Here is a 23564-nt window from a genome sequence, read left to right as displayed (position 1 = left end):
ATCGTTAGGGTCGTTCTTTTACGATCAATACATAGTCAAAGATCATGTGATATTTTGGAAAAAATTAAAGTTGACGATGTTGTGATCAAATATAATCATACCGAACAAATTTAAGATACTAAAAAGTGACAACTTTAATCATATTTAAATTGTAATTTGTAAGACAAAAGTAGCTTTTCATCATAATATTAAAGTAAGAGACAATCATCAGTTCTTATAAACATTGATTTTTTTATTGTAGGTTTAAGAAACAATCTTTCAAATGTCCCTATTCGAAAAAATCGAAGATGTTATTTCACTACTTTAACTAACCTACGAAAAACAGTTTTGTGAAACACTGATAATTATTCAAAATTCAAATTTCATTTTACTGAGTTGGAGTGGGAAACTTTTGGAGTCCAAAAAGTTTTTATTTAAAAGAGAAAAAGGAATACAATGTGTTTATAGAATGATTAAAAAATAAAGGAATTATTTTATACAGTATTACACATTTAGTTATGAATTATAATGTAAAAAATCCAGTTCAATTTCAAGATTATATTTTTTATTGTATTGAAATTGAATAATTTTTGGAAATTTGGTATATATACACATATATATTATATATATATATAAATATAGAAAATTAATATGAGCATTCAATTCGATATTATAATGAGGCCAGAAATCCGCTTGGATGCAAAATGGCTCAAAACAGATTTGAAACGTATCCTCTATCGGGATGGTTTAGCTGAACTTTGGAATGAAATGGTACGAGATGGAGAAATTGTGGGTTCCTTTAGCGATGGCATAGTCAATGCTGCAGGCATAATAGCTAGAAAAGGTATGAAAAAGAATAATAAAAAAGATTTATTGAATTAAGATTAATCATTTATATTAACTGGTCACATACTGTTTCAATACATTTAGGTGAAAGTGGTCATTATTATTGTAACATGGGTGTATTAGCATGTCCTTGTTGCAATGGAATTTGTGGTCCACAGCATGGTTGCAATTGTGGACCTTGCCAAAAATTAGATGAAGAAGAAGCAGCAAGAACAAGTGCATTTGTAGAAAAACGTATATTAGCTGAACACATAATGGATTCTTGGCTTTGGGGATCTCAGCCTTGTAAAAAATTTTAATATAATCTAATATAATCTGTAAGATTTATGTAATTTTCCTAACATTTTAACCATTTTTCAGCTATTTGCGATTTAACAACATGTATTAATTTACTAATCAAGGAGCAAAGAAAATTATGTTATGAAGTTGCAAACAGTACCTTGTCTGCTACTCGATTAAGACAACGTTTGGTAGTAGCAAGACGATATTTTACGGCTCTTTCTCGTCATAAACCGCAGGAAACTACAGATATTTCAACAACATTAAAACCTACTGCTAAGCTACAAAAAATGTACAATAATCAATTTTAAGACTAGAATCATTTGAATGTCTTATATATCTCGAATATTACAAATATCCTTAGATTACAAGAATTATATGTGTTTAAACGATTTGATTATAAATTGGTGGTTATTGATTATATAATGATAGTTTTAATAGTTCTTTATATATTCTTTAGAATATATATATAATGGTGATGTATCGAAAATATAAATATTGATGTGATTTTAGCGTAAGGCCGAATGAGAAGCCAACATTGGGTTTAGCGCGTGTGGGATCTCGTGCAGCGTTAAATTTCTCATTTGCATATTTAAGACGGGCTTGGCGATCTGGAGAAGATGTAGAATTTTGCAGCGAGCTTTTATCCGAGTCGTTGGAAGCCTTGCAATCGTTACCTGAAGCTACACTTTTTGACGAAACTAATGTTTCACAAGTATGGTTAGAAGTAGTGGAACGATCAGCGAAATTTTTGAGACAAGTTGTTACAGGGTATTTATATTTTTTCATCATATTACTTATTATATTATTACTATCAATTTATTTTTCATGTTTTTAGTACACATAATTATATTTTTAGGGACATAGTTAGTGGAAGATCATGGTGTCCTATTCCAATAGCCGATCAACACACGGCTCTTTGTTTGTTATTAGAATTGGTGACACAAAGAGCTACATTATCAAGTTTATTAGATTCTGTTTGTTTGTTACTTCATCTAAGTGGTAAACACAAACATCAAGATAATCGGGTAATGCCACCTGGAAGCACGGCACCATTGATACCATTATTGAGACGATTAAATATGATACCAGCTTCTAAGTCAAGACGAACAGACGCAAACATTGCACCAGGTCCTTGCGAAGTTTTACTGAAGTATTTGAGGCTTCCTGAAGATGATTCCACGTCTGTAGATTTACGAAAAGCTGCGGTTATAATAATGTGCAATCTGAGTAGATTAGCTGCTCCTCTCCTGCCTCCAATTATCACTGATAGATTCCAGAAGAATCAGAATCAAACGTTTCAAGAAGTTCTAAGTTGGGGAAGCGGAAAATTAAGCAGTGGATCATCTCCATTTTATTGTGATGCAATTGCAGAGCTTGGGATCAAACAACTTTGTTGTACCGAAAGAGCTTTGATGATTCTTTCAATTAGTGGAAACGTTTACATGATGTATTACGGGTCAGAAACTCAATATCCCCAAAGAGTATACGGATTTTCAGAGAAGCCGGTTACAATGATCGCCTCTCATTCTGATGGTACGCACTATTTAGCCTTAACACAAGATAGTTCCGTTTATTCGTGGGGGAATGGTGATGGTGGACGATTAGGTCACGGAGATAGAGTATGGTATGATGAACCAAAGCTGATCGAAGCACTAGTTGACAAGAATATTACATTCATAGCATGCGGAAGTACGTATTCGGCAGTTCTTAGTTCGAACGGTGAATTGTACACATGGGGAAGAGGAAATTACGGAAGGCTGGGTCATGGAAATTCAGACAACGTCTTGATTCCTACGTTAGTGACCGCTCTGAACGGACACATGGTTGTGTATGTGGCATGCGGTAGTGGAGATTCGCAGACTTTATGCGTCACAGCGTCTGGTATAGTATTCTCGTGGGGTGACGGGAATTATGGAAAGCTTGGTAGAGGAGGCTGCGATGGATCTAAGACGCCAAAGATAGTTGATAAGTTGTTGGATATAAACGTGGCAAAAGTGTATTGCGGTGGACAATTTTCGGCAGCTTTAACTGCATATGGTGAAGTTTATACCTGGGGAAAAGGAGAAGGTTATCGGCTGGGACATGGTAACGAGGAACATATTAGATATCCAAAAGTGATTGAGGTATTGAAGCCAAAAAAAGTGAAAGAATTATGTGTAGGAAATTTTCATGTATTGGCATTAACAGAAGATCAATTGGTATATGGATGGGGTAGAAACGATTATGGTCAAATAGATCCGGCATTGGGCACTATTGTGCCTGAACCGACTCTTTGTCCAACGTTATCCGGCAAGAATATAATCGGTTTAGCTTGTGGACTGACACAAAGTTTTGCGTGGTGCACATCAGCTTGGTCAGTCGCGAACAGAGTAGCTTTCGTTGTGGATATCTGTGAGGAAACTTTCCGATTGTTGGATACGTTATTGAACAAGGTATGCGAAGGATTGCCAGGCACACGGCCACCTACCCAGGATCGTGAATGTTTAGCGGTCGCAACTTTGAATTTGATCCGATTACAACTACACACAATGATAACTCATAACATCGATAGCAAATCAGTCGGATTATCAAATACTCCATTACTAAGCTCGTTGAAACAACGATGTGTTACGCTTGCAAGCAGCTCCGGCATTCTAGCTACTATCCAAGAAGCAGCTCAAGCCGTTTTACAGACTGGTTGGAGCATCTTACTGCCGACAGCGAACGAACGCGCAAAAACATTATCGAATTTCTTATCGAAAGCGAACTGCAGCAGTTTTGAGCAAGTAAATGCTAGCAACGGTCAGCAGTTCATGGCAGACTTGTTAGTTTCTAGCCTAATGGCGGACGGCGGTCTGGAATTAGCGTTGAAGACCGCGGTGAAGGCGGAGACGAGCGAGCTTGCCGACGAGAAGGAATTTCTCGCGAGTAGTAATGTGAGCAAACCAACCGATACGAAACAAGCAAAAGAATTGAATTCAGAAAAAAACAGCACGAGTATATCGTTGTTACAATTGGTGAAACAATTGATCAAAAACGGCACATGTATCACGCAGTCTAGGTTACTGCTCAGTCAACAATTGGTTCGTAGTCACGAGGAATCGCAAAGAAACGATAACTCTCCAAGTTTGAATCTTCTTTTAAAATTTCAACGATTACTAATTGCTCAAGTATACGAGTGTATTGATGACGTTGGAACGAAGAAGTTGCGCGATCAAGAAATGCTTGGTGCGGAATCTCTTTTAAAGAAATATCTCTCCCAAATTTGCATTCACATAATCGAAATAATGTCGTTCGCGGCTGAATTAGCCAACACCAGCATCAAACAGTTCGTATTCGTTAGTACTGTTCTAAGAGGCGACATTGTAAACGTTTTGCTACCCGAACTGATTACTTGCCTTATCTTGTTGCAACTTGACTATCCGTTGTTACTTCTAAATATGAATTGGATGGATGTAATGGCGCCGATGTTGGACGCGCTCGATCGATTCAACAAATTGGTGCCGACGATAGAGAAAAGCGAAACGGACGATCTTTCTTGGCCAGGCATCATAGCCCCGCAACATGGCAATAAAATATCTATTTCGGATGAACCTTCGACCATTCGTTGGGCCGACTTGGAGAACCACAATCGCGATGGCGGCCTTTGGGTGGTAGTAAACAACAACGTATATGATGTTCAAGATGTTCGATTCGACGGAAGATCAAATTCGTTGGAAGGTCTTCAAAGAACCGTGACTAACTGGGATGTTAGCTCTGGTACCGAGACAAACATGTCATCTTCTCGTGGCCAACTACCGCGAACCATGATGGATTCTTATTTCGTTGGGCATTATTGCCATTCCGAGCCGGAAAACACTGAGATTACGATTGACGTGACAGACGTATGCTCTTGTTTACTTGACACAGAAAGAGCTTTAGGTTTTCTTTTAGGATTACACTCTCATAGGATGCGGCAGAGTTTACCGTTACAAACTGCCGAAGAGGAAGCCGGTCGCTGGTTAAACGCGAACTTTTTTCGAGGTGGATTGCAAATCTTACAACCACCGAATCCTTACGAGGAGGAGAAAGGAGAAGCGAGGAGTAATACCTCGACAGCCGCGAATTCACCGACGGAACCTCCCCTTCCTATCCGTACCAAGAATGAACTACAAAAGGAACGACGAGAGGATGATCGAGTTACAACGTTCATTTACGCCCTAGCCGAGACTCATAAAACCGACGCTCAAGTGCATTCCTTCCTAACGATAGTCGACAAATATTCGAAAGCGAATAATCTTTTAGCGCATACCGAATTTTGCGGCGATCACCCGTTGGAGGAAGTTAGCCGACTTTTAATGGCGGTTATATTAAAGCATCTTGCGCTGGGTTATCAGGCGATAAACTTAATCGATCATCAAGAAACAGGAAATGAAAGTAGTCCGAAACTTACCAAACAATTGGCCGAAGTGATTAGAGCGATTCATCAAACCAAATGGAATTTAATCAGGATCAGACAACAACAGAATAGAAGTTACAAGGAGGTGTGTGCTCCAGCCCAAGAGAAGTGTAGGTTTCTTTTGCACGAGGTGAGGTCCGCGACCAGTTATGAGATTAAAGGGCTACAGGATCTAAAGTTATTGTACACTGTTGCGAAATTTCGGAAAACGGTCAAAACGATGATTAGGGACATTCGAAAGAACAAAGATTCCACGCCGAGCAAGCCGGAAGACATTCTAAACGCTTCGATTCAGAATGCAAAATCGAAAAACAAATCCGACGAAGATACATCAATCGTATCGGCAACAACGATGATGACGCCAGTAACGATGACGATGTCAACAACAACTTCAATAACGACTATGACGTCATCGACAATGATAACAACAACGACAGCTGCCATGATAACGACGACGTCGACGATGACGACGACGACGACGACGACGATGGCAACAACGATGATGACGTTAATGACAACAATGACGACGACAACAACAACGTCTACACAAACGCCAACGGCAACGCCAACGAGTACGATGACTACGTTAACACAAATGTCAACACCGATGCAGACATTGACACTAAGCTCGATCTCGATTCCGAGTTCGACTCAGAAAGAAACGAGCGGCAAACAGTCGCTTGCATCGCCGAGATTAGAAAATTTATCGGGTAACAAGAAAACTAAGATTACAGAAAGAATGAGACAGAAAACTTTGAATATCGATTCAAACGAATTGATGGTAAATATTATAAATTTTGTGATCACCGAGGACGGTGGAGATGTAGAAACTCTACGTCGAGCCATGTATTGTCAGATGCAGCGGGCAAAATTACGCGAGCAAGGAATCCTAATGATGCAACAATTGCTGAAGAAGGATTATTTGATAACATCGGTAAAGTATTCGTTGTTAAACGGTTGGCTCGGCCTATCCCACGAGAATAAGTCTTTAGCTGATGGAATAACGCATTGCCTCGAAAACATTCAGTCGGTAACACCCTATCAGAAATCGAAGATTATTCTGGCCGAGGCAGAAGTAACTTCTTGGGCGGTGCAAGCTTTGCGAGCGTACGTTGTTCAGGCAGAATTGCCGAGCAATCAAAAACCAGCGAAAATCAGCGATAAGAGCAGTTTGAATCAAGGAACGTACACTTGGCTGCGAAAGTTGCCTAGGGCAAGATTTTTGTTGACTATATTAGGCATACTAACCAATTATCAGCATGCAAACGAAGTCGGATTATTAATAAATTCTGGTTGTGTTTCGAGTATTTTAACATTACTCAGGCAGATCGGACCATCGACATCTACGGAGACGGACGCAGACGCCGAAGCGGACGCGGATGCGAAACCAAAAGATGCGCCGGTGACGGTTATATACGAGGACAGTTTGGAGAGGAGCAAACCGCAAAGCATTCAATTGACTGGTAGCGAATTGGCGGCTATGATGAAAATTGGTACAAGAGTGGTACGCGGTGTAGATTGGAAGTGGGGAGATCAAGATGGTCCTCCACCGGGTGAAGGTCAAGTGATCGGAGAACTCGGCGAAGACGGCTGGATTCGCGTACAATGGGACAACGGCACCACCAATTCATATCGCATGGGGAAGGAAGGAAAGTATGATTTAAAACTAGCCGAACCGCCAACACCGCCAGAAACCGACAGCGAGAGTGATACGCCGCACAATCTGGCTAAAAACGATAAAAGAAACGATTTGTTGGACATGCACCCGACCACTTGTCTAAAATCCGCCTCCGTTACCGTACTCCGCGTTCTTTTATTCTGTTGCGGCATCGAAGCTGACCGGGTCACCCCGTCCGCCATAAAGATACTCGCCTCTGTGTTACTCGGTATCGTATCTGCTGCGTACAAGTCCGAGTTTAACGCGCACTCTCAGCTCGCGCGAGAACACCACGAAACTTGGGCAACTCTTGGTTCGTTGAGAGCAATCGCCAAGTCTACGGAACTCTGTAAATCTCTGAGCACCAGGGCCTGGATCAATTTCCTTTTGAACATAATTGCCGAACAAAGGAATCCTGATTTGGAAAAACAGATAATGGCGGTGCGTCTACTCACCGTTGTTTTACCATCTTGGTCAGCCGACAATCCTATCCAGATGCCCTTCCTTGAAAAAGTCTTCCGTATATTAGGACATATCGCCCTTAGCTGCAATTTGGGTGTTTCCTCAGAACTTTATTCAAATAAATGTCGCGTCTCCTTGACCGCTTCTCATAGTTCCACCGTGGTCGAGGAGCTTGTTTCGCTGACCAGATTTTTGCATTCCCTCTCAAAGTGGAACGCGACTGTGAACGCTTTTCTCGCTTCGAAGCTATCACTCGCGTCGGACTTATTAAGCGATGGTCCACTCTTTCATATACAATTGAACGAGAACGGAGGTGAGAATAGCGTAAACATACAGGATACGGTGATGGCGGCTCTCATCGTCGTCGGAGGTCTCGACGATAGACCGAGGATCGGTGGTTTGGTTGAAGTTGACAGACAGGTCGGTACCATATGCAAATTTACCAAACATTCGAAGATTCTCGTACAGATACATGATGAAACGAACGGTGACGCGCGCAAGAAGATTCTGTTTTTCAATATGAAGCGACTCTGCGAAAAATTCCGTTTGGATCGAATGCCCATGCCTGATTCTTTCGTGTCTACTTGGGCTAATTTGTTGTTGGGTCATCGGGGAATGGACAAAAGACCGAACGGTATGCCGGTAATAGCTGGTTCTGTGAACGCATCTATTCTACGTAATCAACAGCAACAACTTGCTGCGTTGAACGCCGGAAAGGCTTTGTTGGATTATCAGACAAAATTAAGAAAGATACTGAAATACGTGATTGACAGTAATAACAGTAGCAGCAATAGCAACTGCAGCAATGGTAACAACAACAATAACAGTCATAACAACAACAATAACAACAATCACCAGCACGGCCATCACCATTATCATCATCATCATCATCGTTATCATCATCATCATCACTATCATCTCCATCATCATCATAATAACGGACACATCGACGAGGAGAGTGGTTGCGACGTTGATGGCCGGCAATGGGACAAGGACGGAATTAAATGTGCCATGATTACTGTTGGTCGTATCGATCAGGTCGATGCCGATCACGGTGGAAACAACGACAACAACGACGACGGCAACGACGTGGAAGAGAATGATAATGAGGAGAACGATGATGATGGTAACGACGACGAGGAGGAGGAAGGTGAGGACGATAATATCATAGCGAATATAGTCGACAGTAGCAGAAACAACGGTAATAGTAACAACAGCGATAAAAACAAGAACATCAACAACAATGACAAGTTTGAGAACGTTGGAAGCAGTAATCGAAACCATGAACGCGTTGAAGGTAATCTCGTCAACGGCGACATGGATGGCGAAGATAATTATATAGATGTCACGAATAGCAACGTCGATGGTAGAGGAGATGGTCGCACTAGACGGACGACTCTGTTCCAAGAGATGTTAGTACGAGCTACGAAACCGCAACCATTGAAGCCGATATTTAAACTTAAGGAATTGGAAGAGGCCGCTCTGGCGGTTTCTCAATATTTGGCTTCCGAACTGAGACATTCGCCGATTCAAGGAACGACGACTACGATAACATCGACAGCGGCGACGATCGCTGGGCCTGGAATGGGAATAGGAACAGCATCAACATGCGGTTTAGCGTCTGCGTCCGCATCAGCGTCAGGAACGGCTATGGCAATGACAGCAGGTCCATTTTCGGAACCAGATTCTCCCGCATCCGATTGTTCCTTGGTATCGTTGACGTCCAGTCAAAGGAAACATTGCAGAAGTAGCGGAAGGAAAAGTCCTCCGCCGATGAGTCCTCTTGTTGCGCAATTGACGGAAATGGGTTTTCCAAAGAGAAGCGTGGAATTTGCGATCAAAAGTTTGAGCACGGCAGTTGGGCTCATCACGGCAGAAAGCGTGGTGGCCTGGCTCCTTGAAAATCCTGACGCAGCGTTGAGTGATAGCGAAACGTTATCCAGTGTATATGGGTTATCCGATCCGGAGGATTCGACGAGCGAAAATATCGACGAATCCCCGTCGACGCACGACGCTGTTTCTTCTTCGATGATACCGCCGAATTATATGAAACGTTCCGATTTCTTGTCAGTTGACGAATACGCGATCTACGTAAGGGATAATCTAATACCGGGTATGTTAGTACGGTGCTGTAAAAGCTACGAGGAAGTGGAATACGGCGACGTTGGTCAGGTGATAAAAATCGACCCGGAAGGTTTACACGATTTGAATGTTCAAGTTGCGTGGCAGCGCAAAGGCGGTACTTATTGGGTAAGATTCATCCACATAGAACTTCTTGGTCATCCGCCAGCGATACCAGGCCCAGCCACGCTGAAGATTGGTGATAAAGTAAGAGTGAAGGCTTCAGTGACCGTACCTAAGTATAAATGGGGTACGGTGAACCATCAAAGCGTCGGAGTGGTTACAAGCATAATAAACAACGGGAAAGATGTGTCGGTCGATTTTCCGCAACAAAGCGGTTGGACCGGTTGCGCGATAGAAATGGAGCGAGTCCCCTCCTGTCACCATTCGGTCTCGTGCAATTCTTGCCACCTGTTACCGATATCCGGCCCGCGATTTAAATGTAAGTATTGTGAGAGTTATAATCTCTGCGAAAACTGTTTTTATACGAAACGATGCCACCGACACGGGTTCAATCGAATCGTGGAGCCAGGTTCGGCGGCGGTATATGCCGGCAAGCCGGGAAGGTATCACAGGCAAGACTACACGGAATCGTCCTTGATCGACGACTGGTCCAAATGTATACGAACATTGAGCGTTTCCTCGCGAGAAAGTTGGGCGACACGTCTAGTCGATGGATCTGGTCTTTACTGGCAGAGTTGCGGTTCTCAGGGGAAGCATTGGATTCGTATGGAAATGTTGCCGGGCATACTGGTGCATTCGCTGAAAATAATGGTGAATCCGCAAGACAGCAGTTATATGCCATCGCTGATCGCGGTAAACGTTGGCGAGTCGTTCAATAGTTTGGTAGAATTGGCAACGATCAGCGTACGGCGTACTGACACGAGCGTTCTCTTACTCCAGGATACCAAAGAATATTATTCTTGCATCGAAATAGCGATCAAGCAATGCCGAAACGGTGGGATAGATTGCAAGATACGCGGCCTTCAAATAATCGGCAAAAAAAAAATGTTTGAGAATCATTTGGCAACCTCCGTTTCATTTTTGGCCTCGGATTGGGAGATCGTTCAAGAGCAGATGAACTTGCAGCATGGATCCGAGCCACCGCCCCAACATTCGGCTGTCTACGTCTGGGGATTGAATGACAAAGATCAACTCGGCGGACTGAAAGGATCGAAGATTAAGTTACCGGTTTACAGCGAAGTTCTCTCGAAATTAAAACCTATTCACATCGCCGGTGGCAGTAAAACTTTGTTCGTGGTTAGCCAGGAAGGGAAACTGTACGCCTGCGGAGAAGGAACGAATGGTCGACTCGGCCTTGGGGATGACAGCAACGTGTGCGAACCGAAGCTCATTCCGTTCTTGAGCCAGTATATGATCAAAAAGGTAGCTGTACACTCGGGTGGAAAGCACGCGTTGGCCCTTACCCAGGACGGCAAAATCTTCTCATGGGGCGAGGGGGAGGATGGCAAGCTCGGTCACGGGAATTCTGTTTCCCTGGATAAGCCAAGGCTGATCGAATCTTTAAAGTCAAAAAGGATACGTGATATCGCGTGTGGGTCCGGACACTCGGCTGCGATAACAAGCAGCGGAGAACTATACACCTGGGGACTAGGGGAGTACGGAAGATTGGGCCATGGCGACACAGCCACGCAAATGAAGCCGAAACTGGTACAATCTCTAGTCGGTCAGCGCGTGATACAGGTCGCGTGCGGTAGCAGGGATGCACAGACAATGGCATTGACAGCTGACGGATCGGTATACTCATGGGGTGACGGAGATTTCGGTAAACTGGGTCGGGGAGGCAGCGACGGTTGTTACACGCCCTTGTTGATCGACCGGTTGAATGGTTTGGGAGTAGTGCAGATCGAATGCGGAGCTCAATTTTCCCTGGCATTGACGAAATACGGAGAGGTATGGACGTGGGGCAAAGGCGATTACTTTCGACTTGGTCACGGTAACGATCATCACGTTCGAAAACCAACGCTGGTCGAAGGACTTCGTGGAAAGAAGGTAGTACATGTGGCTGTTGGTGCTCTTCATTGCTTAGCGGTTACGGACACTGGGCAAGTATACGCTTGGGGTGACAATGACCATGGTCAACAGGGAAATGGTTCGACGATCGTTAATAAGAAGCCATCACTGGTGCATGAATTGGACGATGCGAGAGTTAATCGGGTATCTTGCGGCTCCAGTCACAGTATTGCCTGGGTCTTGACCGATCAACCGGCAACCAACAATCACGAACCTGTCATGTTCCCAACCGAGAAAGATCCACTTGGTCAAATATCGCTAACATTCAAAAGCACTGTGAATCACGGTACAGATGCAACGGATTCGAACGGCTGCCCAGTACCCTCTTGCTCCACAATATCGTCTACCATTCCCTCCGCGAACAGCGACGAAATTACCAGCACCGGTGACACGATCGTTCACAATTCCGGCCAATCCTGCGGCAACAGACCTTCTCTCTCGAGCATCATTCTCTCGCTAGAAAGTAACGTAGCGAAACAACAAGCATTGCAACACGTGATAAACGCTCTTCGTATAATACAAGCTCGAATCATCGTAGTGACAGCATTGCAAAGTCATTCGACGTTAAAATCCAATACTGGCAATACCGGTGGCAATGTTTATGGTATTAATATTGGAAACGGTGGTACGGTAGGTTGCTTGGTGAGCGAAGTGACGGCACCGGACGGAACTGTTACCGTTGGGTCGACCAACGTCGCCTCAGGAAGTAGTCATAGTCACGTCTATCAGAATGTGGGAGACAGCGCGCAAGGTGGTGGAGAAGCACCAGCGAACGCGGCAGAATTGGTTAATCTGGTAAACAACAGTCCGCGAACGAGTCCCGAGTCCGAAGATTATCCGTTAGCGGCGGTGTTTCCCTCGATGTCCAGTTCGGCCAGTTTGTCTTCACGTGCCTCAAAGATGTCAAGCAGTGCGATGAGCGTGATCGCGGCTACTCTCACCTCTAATGCTCAAATAGTTGGTGAAGGACCCGCCGCGGATCCTAACTTGGATGATTTTACATGCACGTTGACAGAGGAGGACGCCAGAATGCTGGTCGATCTTCTAAAATTGGCGGTTGCCAATAGAATATGCAGAGGGGCGAAAGAGACGATATCCTCGGTACTAATCGCACTAGCAAAAACGAACCATTCGATTCGTAGTATGGTGCTGGAGCTTTGTATCACTGAACTGGAAGACACGGTGGTAAATTCGGGTAATAGAAGCAACGTACCTCAACCGGTCGTACAAGAAAGTCCACATCCGTACATAGATGGTACCACGTTGACCGGGCATGTGAAGGTACCCGGCGCGGAAGCTCTCAGAGTTGAATTCGACCGACGTTGCTCTACCGAAAGACGTCATGATCCGTTGACCATCATGGATTCCAGCAATCGAATACTAGCTGTGAAATCTGGCAGAGAATGGAGCGAGTGGGCCTCCGAGATTCGAATCTCGGGCGACGAGCTCAGATGGAGATTCTCTTCGGACGGATCGGTGAACGGTTGGGGATGGCGATTCACCGTCTATCCTATACTCGCGAGCCTCGCACCGCATGAGCTAGTCTCGGACAGAGCTGTTCTGTCACAGCCAGCTATCGCGCTTGCTGAATCTCTTTTGGACAACACCCTGGTCACCTTGGATAGGAATATCGCCACTCGATTAGCTGCCACCCTGGCTCAGTGTAGTCAACTGAGCGTATTATCCGCTCAGCAACGAATGTGGGCGTTAAAAAAGTTGCAAGTCGTTTACACTAGTGGACCGGGCATACGTCCAGAAGTCGCGCTTTCTTCGCTCCTCGGCTCTTTACCTCAAGCATTACTCAAACAATACACCTATGAAGATCCTTTGGTTCGCGGTGGGAAGCAGTTGATGCACAGCGACTTTTTCAAGGTTCTTGTCGCACTTGCCTGTGACCTCGAATTAGACACGATGCAATGCTGCTCGGAAATTCACAAATGGTCTTGGTTCCGAAGGTACTGTCTATCGGCACGGGTCGCCAAGTCTCTCGTAAATCGGACACGCCTTCCAAAAGCGTTTTGTCTCGAAGTTACCAAAAGAATTAACGAGATGATCACGGACGGAGAGGGAAATACCAAGGATCATGAGAGTCACGAGTTATTCAAGCAGGAACACGACGAGCAACTGTTACAGTGGCTGAACCGCAGGCCGGAAGATTGGACATTATCGTGGGATGGTTCCGGAGCAATTTATGGTTGGGGACATAATCATCGCGGCCAATTGGGTGGACTTGAGGGAGCAAAAGTGAAACTACCTGTCCTCTGTGAGAGCTTGTCTGCGCTTCGACCCGTTCAGCTCACTGGTGGAGAACAAACTTTATTAGCGGTCACTGCTGACGGGAAGGTCTATGCAACCGGTAAAGCTTCTTTTTTCTTTTTCTCCTCCTCTGATCCAATTTCCGTTCTACTGAATCTTATTATTTGTCTTTACGGATAGGTTACGGTGCCGCCGGGCGTCTAGGTATCGGAGGAACGGATTCTGTTATGGTACCGACTCTTTTAGAATCCATCCAGCATGTTTTCGTTAAGAAGGTGGCCGTCAATTCAGGAGGTAAACACTGCCTTGCTCTAAGTTCTGAGGGACACGTTTATTCTTGGGGAGAAGGAGACGACGGAAAATTAGGTCATGGAAACAGGTTGATGTACGACCGACCGAAATTAATCGAAGAGTTATTGGGGACCGAGATTGTTGATATAGCTTGCGGTGGCCATCATAGCGCAGCAATCACGAGTGCCGGTTGGCTTTATACTTGGGGAAAAGGTACAGCAGGGAGTCAGAGAAAAAAGGATATTAGAACAAGAACAAATGAAAAGATAAATAGAAGCAAATCAAAACGTATGTATAATCCAAGCAAATATAAGATTTATCGATTACAGGTCGATACGGACGACTAGGTCATGGAGATAGCGAAGATCAATTAACACCCAAACTGGTCGAAGCTCTGCAAGATTATAAGGTAATCGACGTAGCATGCGGAAGTGGTGACGCGCAGACTCTTTGTGTTACCGATGATGATAACGTTTGGAGTTGGGGCGATGGAGACTATGGAAAATTAGGTAGAGGAGGTAGCGATGGCTGTAAAATTCCAATGAAGATCGAATCTCTCGCAGGACTTGGCGTTATTAAAGTTGAATGCGGCAGTCAGTTCTCGGTAGCTTTGACAAGATCGGGAGCAATATATACATGGTAAGGATCCGAATCATAGATCTTTCGACGACGATTTTGATTGGTTCGTCGATACATTCCCACTGTCTCTCTTTCCTTGTCTCCCCCTTCCCCTCCCCTTTCATATCCTTCGCATTATTCTTAAGCAGTTAAACTGTAGATTAAATTTTATACATAAATAGGGGTAAAGGAGACTATCATCGTTTGGGTCATGGAACAGATGATCATGTTCGAAGACCGCGTAAAGTAGCAGCCCTTCAAGGGAAAAAGATCATCTCGATAGCAACAGGTTCATTACATTGCGTAGCATGTACCGATAAGGGAGAAGTTTTCACTTGGGGAGATAATGATGAAGGCCAGTTAGGCGATGGAACAACAAGCGCACTTCAGAGACCAAGACTAGTCCATGCATTACAGGGTAAAAAGATAACTCGGGTTGCTTGTGGCAGTGCTCATACTTTAGCATGGAGTACAATGAAAGCTACTCAAAGCAGAATGCCTGCTACTACACCAATGGAATATGATTTGGTAAAGGATTTACCTTTCCCTGTGTTACACAATCGATTAGTACTTCTTCATCATTTTGCCGAATTACTGTGCCCATGTTTGCCAATGTTCCCAATCACCGGTCCCGTCAGCTTGAGTAAATTGGCTCCTATGTTAGTATACAGCATTAAAGAAGCAACTTTTCGTAAAGTGGTTCAAGCAACAATGGTTAGAGATCGACAACACGGGCCAGTAATAGAATTAAATCGAATACAAGTAAAGCGAGCCAGAAGTAAAGCTGGATTGGCGGGACCAGATGGCATTAAATCCGTTTTCGGACAAATGGTCTCTAAGATGTCTTTGTTAACGCAAGATGTGCTCTTCTTTCCTCATAGGGTCTGGAAAGTAAAGTTTATCGGTGGGTTAAATATAATTTTACTATTCGATACGAACAATGAAAAAGAAAAATATAGAACAGAAAAAAGAAGCTTGAGAACTAACAAGAAATACAGATTAATATATACCTTAATAAGATCGTCTCACATTCTCAACAGGAGAAAGCGTAGACGATTGCGGTGGTGGTTATAGCGAGAGTATAGCGGAAATATGTGACGAATTACAAAATGGTTCTTTACCTTTGCTTATACCAACGCCAAATGGTCGAGACGATAACGGCACTAACAGAGATTGTTTTCTTCTGAATCCAATGGTCGATTCGCCATTACATATGAACATGTTTCGATTTCTTGGAATTTTAATGGGCATAGCAATAAGAACTGGTAGCCCATTAAGTTTGAACTTGGCGGAACCTGTATGGAAACAGCTCGCAGGTATATCCTTAACACCTGCGGATTTGACCGAAGTTGATAGGGACTATGTTCCCGGATTATTATGCATCCGAGATATGGAGCCTGACGAAAAGGTATTTCAAACTCTTGAAATGCCATTTTCCACACCGTCTGCTGTAGGACATGACATACCTTTGTCCAGCAGGTATTTACTTCATCGTAAATATTTTTTTTATCCCTACTTGATGATTCATTTACTTTAGCATTTATTTATATAGCTTTCGTTTTTTAATGAATGTATCATTCTTCTTCTTGATTCTTCTTAATTGATTCTTCTTTTCAGATATCGAAAAATTACTCCAGAAAATAAACACGAGTATGTCCAGTTGGCATTAAATTATAGATTACACGAGTTTGATGCTCAGGTGGCTGCTGTTCGCGAAGGAATGTCAAAAGTTATACCTGTACCCTTCCTCGCGTTGTTCAGCGGACCTGAACTAGAAACAATGGTTTGTGGCAGTCCAGATATACCACTTACTTTATTGAAATCTGTTGCAACTTATAAAGGTATAGATATCAACGATACATTTACCGATACAGTTGAATTTTCTAAGTCTTACAATCTTTACTTCTGCTGTTTTAGGCATTGAAGCCACCGCTCCTTTAATACAATGGTTCTGGGAAGTAATGGAAGAGTTCTCCAATCAAGAAAGATCTTTGTTTCTACGATTCGTTTGGGGTAGAACTCGTTTGCCACGAACAATTGCCGATTTTCGTGGAAGAGATTTTGTTTTACAAGTAATGTCAAGTAATTTTTAATACCTTTTTACAATTGTTTATTTGTTATTCTTACTTTTTCTAATCCATTTTAGGTAATGGATAAATACAATCCACCGGATCATTTTCTTCCTGAAAGTTACACATGTTTTTTCCTCTTGAAAATGCCAAGGTATTCGTGTAAACCAGTATTGCGACAAAAATTAAAATATGCAATACATTTTTGCAAAAGCATCGACACCGATGAATATGCTAGAGTACAAGCTGCGACCAATTCAGACACCGAGGAAACGGACAGTCTTGCTAGCGAAGAGTACATATCGCTTTAATAAAATTGATTCTGCAATTTTTTTTCCTTACAATTAACTTTCTAATCTCTTCAATTAATGAACAAAATTGGTTACCAATTAGTAGAATAATAATTTCTGTGAGCCAAAGGAAAACAACAAACATCACTTTCCTCGTTTTTGTTTCGATTAAGTGTAAGAAATATTTTTGCTTGTAAATTTGTGTAATTTAGATTTATTAAGCGTAACAACTGTACCACACTCTCTCTCTCTTTCTCTCCCTCTCCTTCTCCCTCTCTCTCTCTCTCTTTCCTTGTCTTTCTCTCTCTCGTAAATATACACGCGTGAATTATTAAAAATGTATTATAAAAGCTGTATTACTTGGCATCGAAGATACTCTAGAGTATTATTAAATTTGACATATTTATTATTACAAACTATAATATTTAATATATAATTTTTCATATATACATATATATATATTATTTGTATGCCTGCGTACACGCAATCTTTTCACTTATTTATTTATTTTGTATTTATATTTAATATCTGTATGATTGAAAGACTGTATGTATTTATGTATGTACTTTATATATATCTATGTACGCATGAGCATACTGACATCCGAATTACATTGTTGTATATCTTCATTTGCCTTTTATAATTGTTGTTATGAAAAGACGAGAGTAAGAGTTACGAACTAATTGTTATTACGAAACACGTATGGTTGGTTTATGTTGAACGATATTTTTGAATAATATTTAATTTTACTTATTAAAGAAGTAAGAAATATCATGGAAAGAATGCTACTTAATAATATCATATTATTAGATACATATGAAATTTCATTAAATTTGATTCTATTAAAGATTATTTTTGTATTTTGCAAAACAAAAATATAATCATAAATAATTCTCATTGCCTTTGTTAAAGAGTATTTATAATAGAAACGATAAAAACGATTTATTTGCGTAATTATTAATAATGAAAGATATAACAAAAGTTTCATTCTTTCCATATAATGATAATTCTTATATCATAGACAAACAAGCTAATTAATCGAGGTATTTTATATTTTCATATCAATTTAAAAAAAATATATTACTTTTTAAATTCTTTCCATATAATTGCACATCAATACAAGAGAATCATCACTGAATATTGTAGAAGATTAATGAGTATATTTGTTAATGTGAATTGATAAATGTGGTCATTAAAAAGATAAAATACAAATAGAACAGTTTGATTGTATGGAGTGTATCATTGGGATAATGTAAATTCATACTGTTTCTCTTCATATGAAAAACATGTTCCATTTAATAAAGCACAAGGTATTTGTAGCTGTTTGTTTTAGTTCATATAGAAATTACTAAGATTCTAATAAATTATTTTCAGTTTCATAGAGTGTGTATTAATTACACAAAATCAGTAACAAGAACACTGAATTTATCATCCACAATACAGTTACCAGATTATGCAGATGTTGTAATAGTAGGTAAGTAACAAAATTCTCTAAGTATTTTACATCCTAATGTTCAAAATAACTTATACGTTAATGTATTACTTTCAGGTGGGGGTAGTGCAGGTTGTAATGCACTTTATCATTTAGGGAAATGTGGCATTAATGCTGTGCTATTAGATAAATCAAAATTAATGTCTGGTACTACGTGGCACACTGCAGGTCTTACATGGAGTATACGAGGTCCAAGTGATGTTGAAATGGAATTATTAAATACAACAAAATGTATTTTTAACTCCCTAGAAAAAGAAACTGGAATAAATCCAGGGTGGATAAACAATGGTGGACTTTACCTTGCACGTTCCAATGTAAATATTCATTATATTGGTTTCCTTCTCTTCTTCTTATTCTAGATAATCATCCATTTAATGTTACTATTACTGTTATTGTTATAATTGTCGTTATCATTAATATATTTTTGTTGTTATTAGCATTTAATACTTAACATTATTTACTTATTACAGGAACGATTAAATGAATATAGAAGGCTAGTTACTGGTTCAAAAGCTTTTGGTATTCAAGCACATTTAATTTCTTCTCAAGAAGCAAAAGAGTTATTTCCCTTGTTAAATGAGGACACTATTCAGGGAGCATTTTACTCTTCAGAGGATGGAGTTATTGACCCGACCATGTTAATTAATGCTTTGACAAAGTCAGCAAAAAGTAATGGTTGTCAGGTAATAATTATTTAATAAGTCTCCTTTTTTTTCTTTTACAAATAAGAACAATAATCAGAAAAAGAAAAGTATACTAATAAAGTTATTAAAATTGTTTAGATTATTGAAGATTGTCCTGTTACGAAGATACTCACAAAGGAAACTATTAAGAATAATAAAAAAGTTTATGCTGTAGAGACTCCATATGGAATCATAAAAACAGATGTTGTTCTCAATGCTGCTGGAGTTTGGTCAAAGAGTGTAGCAAACATGATTAATATGAATATTCCTCTAACACCAATTAAGCATGCTTACATTGTTACAGAACCCATAAAAGGATTGCAGAATCTTCCAAATATAAAAGATCCTGATGCGAGTCTATATTATCGAATTCAGGGTAGCTCAATAGCTATAGGTGGTTATGAACAGAATCCTATTGTATTACCATCTGTGAGTCTACAGTAATTCATTGTCACCTTTAACACATAATCAACAAGTATCTTGAATGTATCCAAAAAAAGAAACAATTTTACCAATATTAATCATATTCTTTGTTTACATAAAAGGCTCCAGAACATTTTTCATTCTGCCTCTATGAATTAGATTGGAATGTCTTCAATGCACATCTAGAATCAATGATTCAATTGATTCCTAAATTATCAACAGTTGGAATAAGAACTACAATATGCGGACCAGAAAGTTTTACTCCTGATCATAGACCAATTATGGGTATGAAAAAATAGCTTTATATATATATATATATATTACACCTTTTATTTCTTATTCTAATTTTCAATTCTCCAATTCTAATTTTCATTGAATTCAAAAGGTGAAGATCCAAATTGTTCTGGATTCTTCTACTCTTGTGGTTATAATAGTGCTGGAATGATGTTGGGAGGTGGATGCGGAGAACAAATTGCACATTGGATAATTAATGGTCGGCCAGATAAATACATGTTTAACTATGATATCAGAAGGTGGAATTTATCATTTCTTTTTTTTTTGTTTCAATCTTATCTGATCACTTTAATACTTCTAATTTTATATTTATATCTTTATTTGATTCATAGATTTTTACCAGAACAAAGAAACAACATGGTCTGGATACATGAGAGATCTCATGAAGCCTATGCAAAAAATTACAACATTATATTTCCACATGATGAACCATTAAGTGGAAGAAATCTTAAAGTGGATCCTTTTCACAGTGTAAGATAAAAATAGTTATACATAGTGTTTTTTATTTAATGACATCAATAAATAAATGTTCTACTGAATGCATCATGAAAAAGTAAAGCATTCTTATTTATTTAATGTACTGCAGTTACTTGTCGAAGACGGTGCTATTATGGAGGAATGTCAAGGTTGGGAACGTCCTGCATGGTTCTCTCCAACTAACAAAGTAGAAATTCTGTCATATGATTATGGTGGACATTATGGCACAGCAAAGAATCAGAATGATTATTATCGTACAATATTAGAAAAAGAATATAGCTTTAATTTCTCACCGTATAACGAGATAGTAAGCTATTGAAATTAAAACATATTTAGAAAAAGAAAAATAAAGGTAAGGAGAAAAGGAAGTTATCAGTAACAAATGATTCTTCGTTAGATTCGGAAAGAAGTTCTTGCTTGTCGTCAAAATGTTGTTTTGTTTGACACATCTCACCTTGGAAAATTTTATATTTGTGGACCTGATGCTCAAAATACGGCAGATTATTTATTCACGGCAAACACGAATTGCAACTTTAATAAAACAATTTACACTTGTATGCTGAATCATGCTGGAGGAGTTGAAACAGATTGTACAGTTACAGTGTTGGAACCTGGCTCAAGTGGAATTATAAATCCGATATTTAAAGAAAAAGCCTTTTATATTGGTAAATTAATTTTTAAGTAAAATGGTATTAAAATAAATTAATGTTACTATCGCAAATTATGAAATAGCAATGTCTTACTTTCGTTGTTAGTCTCAAATGGTATTTCAATTTATCATACATGGGCTCACATGAAAAAAGCAATAATGGAAAAGGGCTTTGATGTATCTTTACATGATGTTTCTGAGCAAATTGGTATTTTATCCGTGCAAGGACCTAATAGGTACAGTATTATGTGCATTTTTATCATTCAAAGTCTAGTCTATAAATTAATGCATCTACTTATAGTCGAAAAGTAATTGAGACATTGATTGAAGATGAAATCTCAGATGAATCTTTTAAATATTCAACTACAAAACTGGTAAAGATTAAAAACGAAACGATACGTTTAATTAGACTTAGTTTCGTTGGTGAACTTGGTTTCGAATTACATATTCCAAAATCATTTTGCCGAATAGTTTATAAAACATTAATAAATTGTGGTAAATCATATAATATAAAACATGCTGGTTATCGAGCACTGCATAGTCTCAGTTGTGAAAAAGGTATGTGACTAATTTTAATTAGTTTACTAATGTATATTATTAATATGATTAAATTTTTCAGGCTATCTTCTTTGGGGTTTAGATCTTAGAGCAGATGATAATCCCATTGAAGCTGGCCTTGAATCTATTTGTCGCAATACTGGAGAGTACTTGGGAAAAACAGCTGTCGATCGATTGCGAAAAATTGGTATCAAAAAGAAATTGGTGCATATTTATTTAAACAGGCATGTATTATAAAACATTATTATAAAAAAATTATTATAAAATATAATTTTCATATTCAATTTTGATAAAATAATACTAATAGCATATATTATGACAGCACCATTCCATTATGGGGAATGGAACTTATTTACAGAAATAAATGCCTTGTTGGTTATTTACGTAGAGTAGAACAGGGATACAGCAATGGAAATGTAATTGGGCATGGGTAAGTAAGATAATATTGAATGTAATAATAAAAATTTATAGAGCTAATATTGATTAATATTAGGTACATTAAACATCCAAACGGAGAAAATGTAACAAAGGAATTTCTAGAAAGTGCTAATTACGAAATTGAAGCTATGGGGAAACGATACACAGTAGATCTTTGCTAAGGAAATATATTTGATCTTATTAATAAATTATTATTTTAATATAAGCAAAAAACAATTTTCAAGTTCAAGAGATCTTTAAAAATTGAAATATTTGTGTTTTTCTGATATATCTATATTTATCCTGCTAAAGGATTAGCATGTATAGTTACACTGTTTATTCGAGTTTCTGTAAGCGGTCTGTAATTTTTAGGATTTACTGGTAATTTTTCCAGTTGTTCAAGAGTTTCTAAACCATCTATTACCCTAAAAGTAATAACAAATATATTCATTAAATACATCAAATATTAATTTATTATTTATGATTTAAACACTAAAATAAATTAGAAAAGAAGTTTACTTTCCAAATAAAGTATATTTCAAGTCCAAATGTGGTTGAGGTCCATATGTTATAAAAAATTGACTTCCATTGGTATTTGGACCATTGTTAGCCATAGAAACCAATCCTCTTGCATTATGTTTCAATTCTTCTTTAAATTCATCTTCAAATTTACGATTCCATATCGATGTTCCGCCTTTACCAGTATGCGTAGGATCTCCAGTTTGCACGATAAAACCTTTTATATTTCTATGAAATAAACAATTGTCATAGTAATCGCTAGCACACAAAGCGAGAAAGTTCTGTAAAATAAATATGTAACCTTAACACCGTCACGTATAATATAAATAATTATTATGAATCTAGGATGTAAAACAAGTGTAAAAAGTTCTACCTCGCACGATTTTGGGCACAATTCGCAAAATAATTCTATTTTTATATCTCCAACGTCAGTATGTAAAGTTACGCTCTGTAAATAAAAATTGCTGATAAATTGTTACCATTTATGTATATTAAAGAATATGCAATTTGTAACATTAATGACAAAAATAAAAATAACACTCGCACCATCTTCAATAAAGTGATCCATTAATTTGCAAAAGAGAAAACATAACATTTGTTATGGTATGCATTCACTATACTATGTGTCAATAAAAAAAAGTGAACGTACATCGATACGTATACATATCGACAGCCATGTTGAATTTTATAGAATTACCAACGAAATCAAGTGTATGAATTTATTTCGAAA

The 23564-nt window shown here is 39.4% G+C and overlaps 3 protein-coding genes across 5 annotated transcripts; 2 read left to right on the top strand and 1 right to left on the bottom strand.

The window, feature by feature from the left end:
• Positions 1-22: 22 nt before the first annotated feature.
• On the top strand, positions 23-18550 carry LOC117235541 (E3 ubiquitin-protein ligase HERC2). Of its 3 annotated transcripts, none has more exons than XM_033497676.1 (13): positions 23-151; positions 242-823; positions 910-1110; positions 1186-1396; positions 1618-1875; positions 1964-14154; positions 14235-14558; positions 14675-14984; positions 15146-15867; positions 16004-16442; positions 16581-16804; positions 16881-17035; positions 17110-17343. In XM_033497676.1, the coding sequence occupies exons 2-13, from the start codon at positions 631-633 to the stop codon at positions 17341-17343; spliced, it is 15462 nt and encodes a 5153-aa protein (XP_033353567.1). In that variant the 5' UTR covers positions 23-151; positions 242-630. The 3 variants fall into 3 exon arrangements, with proteins under 3 accessions (XP_033353567.1, XP_033353566.1, XP_033353565.1); XM_033497675.1 differs by having other exon boundaries at positions 27-158; XM_033497674.1 differs by lacking the exon at positions 23-151 and having other exon boundaries at positions 631-823; positions 17110-18550.
• On the top strand, positions 18511-22579 carry LOC117235543 (sarcosine dehydrogenase, mitochondrial). Its single transcript, XM_033497685.1, has 15 exons — positions 18511-18632; positions 18697-18796; positions 18872-19128; positions 19285-19497; positions 19597-19926; positions 20043-20205; positions 20306-20453; positions 20547-20685; positions 20801-20998; positions 21089-21356; positions 21447-21576; positions 21642-21898; positions 21960-22122; positions 22221-22328; positions 22392-22579. The coding sequence occupies exons 1-15, from the start codon at positions 18600-18602 to the stop codon at positions 22495-22497; spliced, it is 2613 nt and encodes an 870-aa protein (XP_033353576.1). The 5' UTR covers positions 18511-18599; the 3' UTR covers positions 22498-22579.
• LOC117235557 (peptidyl-prolyl cis-trans isomerase-like 3) lies at positions 22488-23540 on the bottom strand. The gene is made up of 4 exons (XM_033497712.1): positions 23381-23540; positions 23208-23282; positions 22835-23115; positions 22488-22740 (listed from the first exon to the last, which is right to left on the bottom strand). Exons 1-4 carry the CDS (start codon positions 23381-23383, stop codon positions 22614-22616), a joined length of 486 nt encoding a protein of 161 aa, XP_033353603.1. The 5' UTR covers positions 23384-23540; the 3' UTR covers positions 22488-22613.
• Between the last annotated feature and the right edge of the window lie 24 nt (positions 23541-23564).

Source organism: Bombus vosnesenskii, unplaced genomic scaffold (genome assembly GCF_011952255.1).
Source record: "Bombus vosnesenskii isolate JDL3184/JDL3185 unplaced genomic scaffold, Bvos_JDL3184-5_v1.1 scf7180000013316, whole genome shotgun sequence".
Lineage (NCBI taxonomy): Eukaryota > Metazoa > Arthropoda > Insecta > Hymenoptera > Apidae > Bombus > Bombus vosnesenskii.
The sequence above is the reverse complement of the archived record's forward strand: the minus strand, read 5'-3'. Positions and strand labels throughout refer to the sequence as shown.

What these genes read in the sequence shown, in the direction of transcription:
- LOC117235543 (XM_033497685.1), top strand. Translation starts at nt 18,600, where the DNA reads ATGAAAAACATGTTCCATTTAATAAAGCACAAG. An exon ending in AAGTGGATCCTTTTCACAGT is followed by an intron (nt 20,686 to 20,800) that starts GTAAGATAAAAA and finishes AATGTACTGCAG; the next exon opens with TTACTTGTCGAAGACGGTGC. An exon ending in GGAAATGTAATTGGGCATGG is followed by an intron (nt 22,329 to 22,391) that starts GTAAGTAAGATA and finishes GATTAATATTAG; the next exon opens with GTACATTAAACATCCAAACG.
- LOC117235557 (XM_033497712.1), bottom strand. An exon ending in TGTGCCCAAAATCGTGCGAG is followed by an intron (nt 23,116 to 23,207) that starts GTAGAACTTTTT and finishes TTTATTTTACAG; the next exon opens with AACTTTCTCGCTTTGTGTGC. An exon ending in AAATATACTTTATTTGGAAA is followed by an intron (nt 22,741 to 22,834) that starts GTAAACTTCTTT and finishes TATTACTTTTAG; the next exon opens with GGTAATAGATGGTTTAGAAA.
- LOC117235541 (XM_033497674.1), top strand. Translation starts at nt 631, where the DNA reads ATGAGCATTCAATTCGATATTATAATGAGGCCAGAAATCCGCTTGGAT. An exon ending in CGGGAAGGTCTATGCAACCG is followed by an intron (nt 14,155 to 14,234) that starts GTAAAGCTTCTT and finishes CTTTACGGATAG; the next exon opens with GTTACGGTGCCGCCGGGCGT. An exon ending in CTGGAAAGTAAAGTTTATCG is followed by an intron (nt 15,868 to 16,003) that starts GTGGGTTAAATA and finishes CATTCTCAACAG; the next exon opens with GAGAAAGCGTAGACGATTGC.